Below are 12,760 nucleotides of genomic sequence, written 5' to 3' on the forward strand. Positions count from 1 at the left end.
TAATAGTATAGATGAAGCTTGGATTTTATATTTAAAGTTTGTATAGTTAGAAGTATGTAAAAGTTACTATATCTTTTTTTGATCATATTTGGAAACAATATTTGTCAATAATATTTTCATATTTTTTACTTATACTTTAATAGTTCTCATTTTGCTATATACAAATTTTATATTTTACATCTCGTATGCAAATTTCCTACAATATTTATGCTACTGTAACTTTTGAAATAGAAAAATAAATTTTATCAACTTTAATTACACTCGGGGATGCAATTAAAAAGCCATGGTGTTATCAAAACCGCAAAATTCAAAGGACCTCTGACTGTGTCCACGCGACCTACGACATTTTACATTAGTTCGAATCCAATTTAGCAGGCACTCGCTTTGACTAGACTGTAAGCGTACCCTCAGGTCGAACCTTGGGCCCATTGTGAACTGCGAGGGGAAATATCAAAGTGAAGTCATTCGATTGGGACTTGAAAAGATCAAATACGTGTCCCGTTTTGAGTACCTGTGACTTTATGCATTTTGTAAGATACGATTTTTTATGTGATTTAATAGTTATTTTGAAGATTCTTATTTATGTACATAACTAGCATTTCTATCCAGCTTTGATCAAATAAGTACAAAGGTAAGTAATATATGATAAGTTACTTATTGATAGAAAACTATTGCTAAGGGTTTTTGGAAGTCAATTAGTTATTGACTTTTTTAGTACAAGATGTTTTATACGAATAGATTTAAATGAAGTTTTTACAATTTATGAACAAAATTGATGAATTTAATGAAATATGTCAGAATCTTTTATAAATACTGATTTTGTTTATAAAGAAATACAATCATAAATGTTCTCAATGTTTGTTTCTATGATTCTTAGTTCAACAGACATAAGTACTAAAGGTAATTCAAATAAATCCAGTTTGTGACGTGACTTGTCACCAATAAGTTAGTGTAATTAACTTAACACTTATTCAAGTTGAATTATTAACAAGCTGTGAGCACTGGTATTAATAATATGCCAGTAATTGGCAACTGTTAGATGTAATAACGATTATATAACTCTGACATGAAAACAGTAATATGGGTATTTAAAAGATGACAACTCTTTGAACTGAACTAGGGTAAATAGATGTAACAAGCCATAGGAACATAATGTTACGGGATTAACAATTGTAAATATATTTTACATTATCACAATTACATACCCGTATTTAGTAAACAGTGAAAGAACAATTTAAAATGTTAAATAGGTCACTTTAAATTTTTTATACTCTTTGGTAGAACATAGAGTAAGCATAGAGAAAGCAATCTCTTCGTACATCTTATTCTAATTTTAAAAACAAAACAAACACATCATGCGCAGTCTGACGCAGAGAGACTACCGTTCGGTTGGTGTCGTGCTGGGTGGCGCAGCGCTCACTTATCGCTCTCCAATCGATTCATTACCGTGATCCATCGATCAATATCGCCACTCACGACTACAACAACTATTTCTGCTATGCAACAATAGATGGCGCTTGTCGGTAATTCGGAATTACCAATTAGCATCGGCTCTCTCTTGAGGATGCGGTACTGATTGTTATTAATGATTTCTACTCTTTCACCCGACCATATCTCAGTTTGGGTGAAGTTGCAATTTTATATGCAATTCACTTTTGAGATGTTTATGCTTACACATTCCAAGTTTGTATTAGTCAAACAACGTTTATTATTTTGCATAATTGGTACCACGACTTTACAAATAAGAAACTTGGAATCTATTGTACCTTTTTGTTTGTCGTTTAAGATAGCAATTGTTTGTTGGTTAGGTCATAATATTGTTGTAATTTTCAACAGGTTAGCGGATGTCGTAAGCTCCGTGGTTGTATCGGCGTGGTAGGGCGAGGCAGCGCTGGTAGCGTGGTGGTAGAGAGCGAGCGGGGTGGCAGGCGGCGCGGTGGCGTTGCACGGGGGCTGGGGGCGCGCGCCGGCGCCCGCGCACGCCGCCACGCTGGTCGGCGGGCTGGTGCCGCCGCGGGAGCCCACCACGGCGGCAGAAGCCTTCTGGAAAATGCCGCATAAAGGTAACTATTAACTCCGTTACAACTATCAATTGAGTTTCTTATTTTACCACTTATTACAAGGTTACAAGAACTTTAGTTATGACTGCGGAGTGGTACAGAGAAATAGACGTAGAAAGAGATGGATAGATTGCGTGGAAGTTGGAATGACCAAGAAAGGAGTGGTGATTGAGATGATGGATGATAGTTAGTTATTTAGAGGACGAAAACCCGGTGCGGCGACCCTATGGGAGTAGGATAAGGCAGGGGAGATGATGTTGATCTCTCTTTGATATTGATGTTTACCAAGACCTTGACCATATATACACACATATACATAAGACTGTTTTAGATGATCGTTTGTTTTCATTATTATATCATTATTTCTAACACCGTGTTCGAACCGTAACCGAATTCACACATGCATAGGAACAGCTACTTATAGTCAAGAATTTAATAGTAACTGAAAGCTGAAACATACGTCCAAAGAAGTTGAAACTTGGCCGCAAAACACTCGAACATCGCAGTTCGTAAAGCAAGAACCCAGAACTGGCAATAAAGGAACTAACTAGGATGCAACTTGTACCGCACAAGTCGACAATAGTTTACAAGTTAACAATATTGGTCCCGTCTCGCTGTCACGGCGTCTTGACGAGGTTTTCTTAACTTCACGTTGAGTTATAATGATGCAATGTGCTTCGCTGTTTCGTGTTACAAGTTTGTTAGTGTTAAAGTTAATTAAAAGTAGATGCGAAATTATTCTTCAGAGTTTTAAAGTTTATTCAAAGTTGTTGCAATTTAATGCAACAAAGTAAAACATTTCGATCTGAAAATGGATTCTAGTCCACGTTAACGGGTGTAAAATTCACATCGAGCTCGAATTATTTGCATGAATACTATAACATGTTATACTGGAAATTTGCTCAGCACCAAACTTAGTTTAAGGCGATTCTAACCTTTCCTATCGATATGTGTTCTGCTTAATAGAGTGTCTATTATTGGAGAATACAAGAGACATTATCAACCTTGCTGGTAGTTTACTTTCTAAGTCTAATATCAATAATAATGAATAAACTCATCACTTTAAAATATGGACATCGTTTATAGACAAAATTGTAAAAAATACTTGCTCTAAATCAAGTTTTAAAATCGTTAAAACGATATTAGAATTTAAGTTTCTGGTTAAAAAAAGTCTTGGCAAGTTGCAACTTTTGAATAAGTAAGTGATTTTATAACTTTTTATCTTGCTACGGTACTTAAATTCGCTTGCAGTCTTTTAAAATATTACAAAAAACATTTTCTAAGTTATTTATTAATGTTGCTTGAATTATGATCAGGAATTTGTTATTGTAAATTATATAGTCTTAAATTGAACATAGATTTTTAGAGATAAATAAAATAAATAATGGGTAAAAAATATTTCTGTAGGTACTAAGATGTTGAAATTTTCAATACTTTACAACATTGAAAACTTACGTTTGAATTATTCTAGACAAATTATATAAAATAAAAAAATAAGTTTCTTTTTCTGTCATATCTGATACCTTGTCACGTTTTCAATTAATATTCCAAGGTATTATAAACAATATCACAAATAGCTTCTAGCTTAGATGCAAAAATGTCAGACCTCGCAATTTGCATAAGTTGACATGCACACTTAACAAATAAAACTATTCGATTTTCAAACGGAAACAGAGATTAAAGCATGGAAATATCAGAAATAATATTTAAATTCGGTTTGCGTCTTGGCTGAGCGCGGTACAGAAATATAATTACAGCCGTACCGAAGTCGAGCCAAGCAAACCGAGCATGCGGCGATTGTGTCACATTAAGCGACAGATAAAGACAAATAGACCGGAAAATCGGTTGCCAGAATGAGATAAACAGAATCTTCTTTGTCACGCCGTTAAAGGAATTTTAATGATTAAGTACCTCTTCGATTCTGCAGACCTAGTACTTGATGCGAACTTGTTATTTTCCGTCAATTATTTCAAAATAGGAATCTGTTTTTAACGACCATAATAAATCATTAAGCATGTAATTAATACATAGCTGGATATTAAAGAAAATAACTGTATTAATTCATAAAAAAAATCATGTTAACTTTTGGAATTTGAGGGATGATATTTAAAAATACTGTACATGGTAGGTAGCTTTTCTTTCATATAATGGGATATGTTACATAAACCTAGAAAAATATTTCTTTGTGATGGTTTTTAAAACAGGTTTTATTTTAAAATGCCATTAGATTTATTAATTTATCGTATAAAAATAAAGCTACATGACTTTAAAGACATTGGCCGCGTTGTCCACGTAAAAAACAAAACAAAAGAACGCCGCGACGCATGCGCCAAGCCCTTTTTTATGCGACCCTGTGACGTCCGTTGACGGGTATTTTATAAAATGATATGGGACGCCTAATTTTTTCAATTCTTCGAAAATGTTTTCGATCCAATAAGTCAACTTGAAATTTTAGATATTAAATGAACGAAGAAATTATGTAGATAATCGTACACTGTGTCAATGTTCAGTAAAAATATTTATTCTCTTACGCGATTTGCATATGTTCCTATCGGTGTTTTGGACAACAAACAATTATTTAATTTACATATAACTAGTTGTTATCTTTTCTTGTACTAACATAGATTAAAAAACAATTGCAGTTGTATTTCTTATTCTCTCGTACTTGTATTTGTGCCAAAAAAGAAATAGAATAAAACGATCCTTGTGTCAGAAATCGCGAACCTTTTTTCCGTTAAACGCACATAAGTGTCAGTGTAGTCGCCATAACTCTCTCGAGCACTGCATCGTTTGTCAATAACGTTATTTTTTCTCTGTGCCCATACACTAAAAGGGGCGGGGTTGACGATATGCGCCATAAATTATGTCACAGCGAAACAAACGATCCTCGCGCTGGATGCATGAATGAAACGTTAAAAGTGTTTTATTTTTAGTGACAAAAAAAAATCAACCGTTTGTTAATACTTATAAAGTTATTGTCATAGTTGTATATTTATATTTACGCACAAGATTAGAATAGACTAAAACTATATGTCTATTTTTACTGCTTTTTTTTTAAACTACAGACTATGTTACAATTTTCAATCTATCCAAAACTCATTGGTTAAAATCAAACCTAAATTATATAAAAAATGTTGTTAAAATGTATTTTCCAACTCGTAGCAAGTATGTTTTATTTAAAAAGATTCATATCATATTTTAAAGGCAATTATATATAAAAAAAAAAACGAAAAATAAGTAAAGAGATCATGTATAGTGAAATATTATCATAATTTTAAATTTTAACGAAGTTAACGCATTTGAACTGAATCAAAATGATCACATCCAGAGCAATAACATTTATTAATTATTTACAGTAGTATATTTTTTACAGAAGCAAACGAGTTTTCAAATTAACATACATAATTTATTTGCTATAGAAATTTATAAAATAAAACTCAACGTAAATAACCGTTAATGATAACAAAAAAAATGTTTCGAACCCCGCATAATCCAAACGGGATTTGGATGCATCCAAAATGGCGTTTACTGTCACAATTAAACTTCCCCCTATCTATAGATTTAAGCAATTCAAAAACAGATACAAAATAATAATAATTGGGGTATAGGTGGAGGGGTTAGGGCCAGGTGTGGACTGTCATACGCAGGGTTACAACCCTTATGTAAAAGATGTATATAATTGCTTGATTAATGTTTAATGTAATTCAAACGTTTAGAATGCCACTCTGAGTACCGAGTTAACGAATTAAAAAAATTATCACTTGATATTTTGTATATAGAAGTCTAATTTTACATCTTAAATTTGGTTTTTGACCTTTATTGGTTTAATACCGTATTTAAAATAATTGTTCTCGTTTAATTGTGTGCTTTTTTGTTATTTTGTGTTTGCAATTTCGTTAGTAACCTAGCATTGCTGAAGTAAAAAGTTTCGGAATTGGGATAAACACAAAAAAAATTGTAGTTCTAAAATTTTCAAATATTAACATTTTGCCAAGTTAAATAAATAATGCTGAAAACACTTGCACATTTCTAAATAACATGATCATATATTAGAGCGATACTTATTTATCTAAGATGATTAATATTAAAAAAAACAACACTAACACGTGTAGCAATTAGCATAGCGTTCACATTTCCAAAGCAGCACACATCCAGTAGACACTACCAAAACACGGAGCCTGTTTTCGCGTATACGAAACTGCGCCGTGCAAAATAATAGTGTAAAATAATAAAAATAAACCTACAACTATACATAAATTTATAGAGTCGCGCCCATAAAAACGAGGATTAAAAATAAATCGCTCGAATAAATTGCACCTCTGAAATTAAAACACTCCCTCACACGACACGCGTACTTGCGCTCTATTCGTTTGGTCTAAGCGATAGACGATAAGTCCGTCTTCTGGCGTACCAATTTACACCTATTTAAAACACAATAAAACATGATATAGTTTACTCGTATGTTATAAAAAAATATCGCTAAAGCAGTTGTTATATAATTAAATAATTACATGCGTTACTCATATAACAAACGATATTTTCATCATCAGCCTATCAGTCCAGTGGCCTAAATGGCACACATTAAGCATTTATCATGTTTTAGAATACACACTATTAATTTTATTTAGAGCCCTTTTTTTCGAATTCTTGAATTACATTTTCAGTAATAATTGGACAAAGAAAGGACAAAAATGCTGACGTCAAAGTCTGAAAACTTAACTCTCGAAGTAACGCTGACGCTTGTAAATTGTGTCGATGTAAACACGGCGTGGGGGTCTGCCGTAGCGATTGTCCATTGTTCTTTTAACAGCCGCCCGCTTGTTAGCGCGACCAACGAAAGGTAAAGCACCAAGAGGTGTTATTAATAACGGGCTTCGGCGTGAAAATACGTCATTTAATTGGCGAACGTCGGCACTAATTCCTTTTCGCGGGGCAACGAACGCGATCAAAACATTTTCTATTATGTATAAATATTTTTTAATCACCATTCTATATAGTACGGCGATTGTTATTTATTTCACGACGTAGATACTCTTGTTTTTTAACAACCGATGTTGTTAAGCTAGGCTTTTGGTACTAAAATTGAACTTAAACAAAACTTATTTGCATTATTAGTTAAATAAGACCATATTTCAAACTATATTAAAAATAAATTGTTAAATAATTCTTCGCGATTTTCGAGAATTAAAAAAATCTAAAATCGATTATCATCTGCTTAGTTCCTTGCAAAAACTCAAGAGGCCCGACTCAAGTGCACCGGTGCAAAATCCTCAGAGCTTAGACGGAATCTTTTCAAATAGTTTATACCAAATACGTATCTTCACAAAAGTGGTCAGGTATCCGTTCGCCTACGCAGATACCTCGCATCCTAAACAAGAGTATTAAAAAACCTTAACCCGTTTAAAAAAATAATCCGCTTGGCGATAGTGAAAAAGGATTTTAAGATAAAAAAGGGTTTCGCGGTGTTCGAAAGAAAACCGCAAATTATTATCTAATCCCTATCGAAGTGTGGACCTACGCCTTATTGTGGCGAATGATCCGTTATTTTTTAACATTTTTAACAAAGTTAGGATTGTTCGGATCGTATTTTAACAAAGAATTGCTGTATAACCCAAAAAAGTATAGTTAGGCACTGTTAAGTTAAACGTGAGTTTTAACTCGGTGATATTATAGACTAGCTGAACCCTTGCGACTTCATCGGCATAAAATTATGAAAATATTATTTCAATGTTTACATGTGTCAAATTATCAATTGCAAATGTCAAAATGACATAACATGATGACAACCTTGCTTCCTTGATGTTGACAGGAACTTATGGTCTCTTTCCCAAATTAGGGTTTTTATCCAAAATATTTACCTCTAAGTTTAATGGCGTGAAAATATTTAGCTTTAAGCGTGACGTAAGTGTAGGGCTTTTTATTAGAAAAAGAATTATTCGAAAATATGCATCTGATTGCTGTCATCTTAGGCAACAAAGAAGTGTGTGTTTACGCTTTATTATATTAGTATAGATAGATTTCAACGTGGTTATATAACTCAGCATAAATATAACAGACTCCATTTGTATCATTGTATCATAATTTATTGTTCAAGATATGATTTGTTTAAAATCCACGCTGGGCGCTAGTTTCGATAAGGGTTTACGAATGATAAACCTAAAATATATTAGAATCACTGTTGTGTTTTATGGCAAGGCCCTATGCTTTACTTAGTTAAATTGGTCAAAAATTTTCAATACGTTGATAGAGAAAAGCATTCTGTGAATATTTTAAATGACATTCACTGGCATCGCCTTAATGAGAACTCATAATTATAATGATTTAACGTACGTCGCCTTTAATCTGGACCAAATTACAGATGTCCCCGCCATGTGACAGTTGTCTGCGCACAATTATAAACTTTCCCGCCATTTTTTCGCGCCAACAGATCTCAATGGATGCATTAGATCGGATGCGTTCAACCAACGGACAGATAATTCCTTTTTTTACCCACCCCTTACAAACACGCCTCGCGGTAAAAAGTGAACAATTGGATGCAATTTGTGGGCGAATTTAGGGCAGGCCTTGATTAAGGCCCTAAAGGGTGGGGGGTCGGCTAAAAGTTCATTGTTTTGCGCCCTTTTTTATGCGGTCGCCTGCTATCGTAATTCTGTATAGCAAGATTGGAATGGATATCCCTTTAATTTAATATTTCTTTGTTTCCAAATTGTATTACTCGAAGTTATTTCCTTTGCATTCGGATAGCAACAAGATTAGGTAGTAGCATCGACAATATGCGTAATGGGTACACGGTACTACCCTATGTATTTAAGCAAAAATTATCTTTGAATTTGTAACTGGCAATATCCTCAAGTTATGTTTTTTTTTATAATTTGAGGCTGGCTATATTTTTAGCTACCTACATTTAGAAAAAAAAATGTGGTAGGATTAAAACATTAATTCTTTATTAGGTGACTTATTTCCAATAACATCTTATGACTAATTGGTAACCTTCAGTTATAAAATTGTCACACAGTTTTGTTTTATAAATAACGAATAGATGCTCAAATGTTTCCTCTTAAAATGTATCCTTGTGTTTGAAATATTGCGCACATTAATTGTTAATTGAAGGCGTATTTGTAGACGAGCTGATGCACAGCGCCGCGATGGGCAGCGGCGCGCTGTTCGGCTGCTCGTCTGCAGGGCATAGCGGCATCAACCAGCTCGGCGGCGTCTACGTCAACGGCCGGCCGCTGCCCGACTCAACGCGGCAGAAGATCGTCGAGCTGGCGCATTCAGGAGCAAGACCCTGCGACATCAGCCGTATCCTCCAAGTCTCCAATGGATGTGTCTCCAAGATACTTGGCAGGTCAGTTTATAACAAGTTTGTTGAACTACACCTTTATTAAATCCCTAAAGACGTATTGCTATAAAATACCACCTTTGAAAGACCAGTTTATTGTCATAAATTATGGTACTAATATATTTGCTGAGAAATGTCATTTCAATTGTCGTAATTTACATCACCTAACGTAAGAGATCGGGGATTCCGTCATGTGGTTTGTCATCGTGTGGTCTAATCCCCGAATTTCGTTCATTTATGGCCAACGATTTTTAAAAATCACTTGTATCCAGTTAATTTAAAAGTTCGTTTTTTTAAAGAACCAAGAAATATGATGAATTCTTTTCAATTTCGTATTATAATAGGACTTTCATGAAACAATCGAACGTATGCACCCAACAAAGACGCAGACTTCATTGTAGCGTCAACAAATTGTAAGAATCGATTATATCAAGTAAGATGGGGTCAAATTCTTGGGACACGCGTTAACAAATTGACATGGTTCCCATAATACCTGCAGAGGTGTATAAAAGGAACAATAAATGCGGACAGAATTAAGGAAATATTTCAATGACTTAATCAATACAATACGATTATAATAGTTTGAGTTTGCATTCCCATAGTGTGGCGGGGTATTGTTTTTGGTGAATGGACGCATGCTCTACGGGTGAGGTGGGAATCGACGCAGGGTGCTTTAGGGTGCCAATACTAGGGAGTTCTAATTTCTCTGCCGATTTGTTTGATTGCGATTTTATCGCGAGGATTTCGGCCCTCGCTGTTGAATCCAAATTTAAAATGCTCATACCAAAATGCAAAACAATCTTAGGGAATCGAATGAGATTATACGTTTTCAATTCCAGTAAGTAAATATATCTCTGTGTAAATGATAAAGATTTGATGTTATTCTGTTTATTGTTGATTCTGATATTTTTAATATATTGAACTCTCTTCATAATCAGTCAGTTCTTTTAATTGAAGACATTTCTTCTACATATATCTGTCTTCATGTATTTTAATACACCTTTGAGTTAAAGGACCGCATGTTTTCTTTGTAAAATGTGCTTATTAATTATTTAAATTTAATAAAAATACATATGAATTAAAAAATTATAAATGAAAAGTCAATAAAGAACAATGAACAATATCAAAGACTTGTGTTGAAGTGTCAATCAAAGAAACTGGGCATTTTAATACAGGGTGTGCCTTGCAGGGCTGTCCCACGACCGCCCCTAAATAAAAATGAAAATAAAACATTATTTCGTGGTAATTGGCACCCCTACTGCGGCAGACTGCTTGACGCCACTTCAAGAGATCTTATAGGAAAGTGATTTGGCCGGGGGGATCGTTTCGCTCGCGGCGGCCCTTGCAATTGTAATGCTTTTACTCGTATAATAAAACAAACAGTTGTTTTTTTATAATTGTGTCGGAAAATACACATGTTATAACTACAATGGATCTCTTTTTTAGAAATACTGTCATCTACAAGACCTGTAGATTTTTTAAATATTTGTTACTTAGCAGGAAATTGTAGTAAGAATTAAGTTTCTTTGGATCGCCTCAAATTATATAAATCAATTTGTACTCGACTAACAACAACTGACAAGTATGTTTTACACAATTGAACAATCCTATTATGTTATAATTTAATTACTTATGCATTACACGTGTTACATTATTGTTATACCTAGCTATAAAAAGGCCACATTGTAGGAAAACAGATCATTAAATATACTTCCTCGTTTATATAAATTACAAATAAAAATGTAATTCTATAAAATGTTTATTTGGTTTATAACATCAGATTCAGTAGGTCTTTACTATTTCCCTGTCATTTGTTTGTTGTCAGTTGTTTCTTGCTTAGTATAGTAGTTAGTAATAATCACCAACACCGACCACACCCATCTGCTCAGTACCATCAGTTAACACGTATTTTGGTGTGGCTATCCGTACAACTTCAATGTATATACGGTTCAATTGAAATTTTGAAAGTGGAAGAGATCAAGCCATTTAGACCATACCAAATCATAGGAAACTAGTGAGTAATGGTGAGCGAAAAGTGCATGAATTTCTCTTTATTTTGGAACTGGAAAATCTGAGGGTTTGATCATATAAAACCGTGGCTGCAAATGCACCTCATGGTATTTTTCCCACACACCCCTAGACATTCTTATCGTGCCAATTACTGAAAGGGGTTACTTCTTGGGGGTCTGCAGAAAGGCAAGCGTGGCGGGAATCCTAATTAAGAAGCACCCCCGCTGCTTTCCGTTTCATTCTTGATTTTGTTTTCAAGTGCTTAGCTCTCCGACTATGTGTTATCCGAATTGATTTTGTGACGGTTTTTTATACTTCAATTGGTTAAAGTTATTTTTATTCTTCATTCACTAAGTGCAATAATTGGATTATTATGTTTTTCTCTCGTAACATATCGTTGAGTACAGAAATCTATTTCAATTTGTTATTCTCATTTAATACAATATAAAAAAGCGCCTAAATGCCTATCTGGCTTTAAAATGCAATACCTTAGTTTTTTAATTGAAAATTTCATCTTAAAGCTTTAAAGTTCTAACATATTTAGTTTTAAGCCGTTCACCAAAGTACTTACGCACAGCCGTTTCGAGGATAATCTCTATAAAAACAATTTCCGATAAGAGTTCTATTAATTTCGACCCCCTGGAAAATTCTGAATCTAATCTTCGACCCCCCTCAAACTATACACGAGAATAACTATATAAGATACATTTGTAATACAAACGCAGTTATTGCTAACAACAAGTTAATGATGGTAAACGATTCGGTATCGCATTATTAGAACCGAACGCAACTGATTTCGATCAATTTATTGTTGTCGTTTGCAATAACCGCGCGGTTGGACGCTAAATTGTTCGCAATTTCTGTGCCGTCGTTCTATTGTACGATTTACCGGTATGAGACCTTTTTGTCTACTTGTAATTAGTTCGCCGGATTTATTAATTTTAATGAGTTATATCTGTAGATCTTGTAACATTTACATCGCATATTTTTTTAATAAAATATTTAGTATAGTTATTCCATAATGAGTTTTAACAAAGATTTTAAATGAAATCTGGATTGTCTTTAAAATGTTGCAAGTAAATCAAAAAATCAATCTTTTAATCTTATCTAAGTTTCATTAAAAAAAAAAGACAAAAACCGATAGTTTCTGTGAGATTAGGATTGTACCGTAAATCTATGCTAGTCAATTAAACTGTAGTTTTTTTTACACACAACGAGACTTATTCCAAAATCCTACGCCCAAGGCGAAACCGATTACCCGTTGCCAAGGGCGACACTGCTCGACTAATAGTCCTCCAACTCGAGTATTATCGACAGATGACACGCTCTACCAATATTGTTTAGAAGC

At 33.9% G+C, this 12,760-nt stretch overlaps 1 protein-coding gene across 1 annotated transcript in view; it reads left to right on the forward strand.

The window, feature by feature from the left end:
* The first annotated feature begins 1,984 nt into the window (after window positions 1-1,984).
* The window catches only part of LOC106105353 (paired box protein Pax-6), a 40,112-nt gene continuing 29,336 nt past the window's right edge, over window positions 1,985-12,760 (forward strand). The window contains exons 1-2 of the mRNA XM_013285644.1: window positions 1,985-2,063; window positions 9,183-9,408. Coding sequence (XP_013141098.1) covers window positions 2,051-2,063; window positions 9,183-9,408 — 239 coding nt within the window. The 5' untranslated portion in view covers window positions 1,985-2,050. The remainder of the gene's footprint in view (window positions 2,064-9,182; window positions 9,409-12,760) is intronic.

Source organism: Papilio polytes, unplaced genomic scaffold (genome assembly GCF_000836215.1).
Source record: "Papilio polytes unplaced genomic scaffold, Ppol_1.0 DF822845.1, whole genome shotgun sequence".
NCBI classification, from domain to species: domain Eukaryota; kingdom Metazoa; phylum Arthropoda; class Insecta; order Lepidoptera; family Papilionidae; genus Papilio; species Papilio polytes.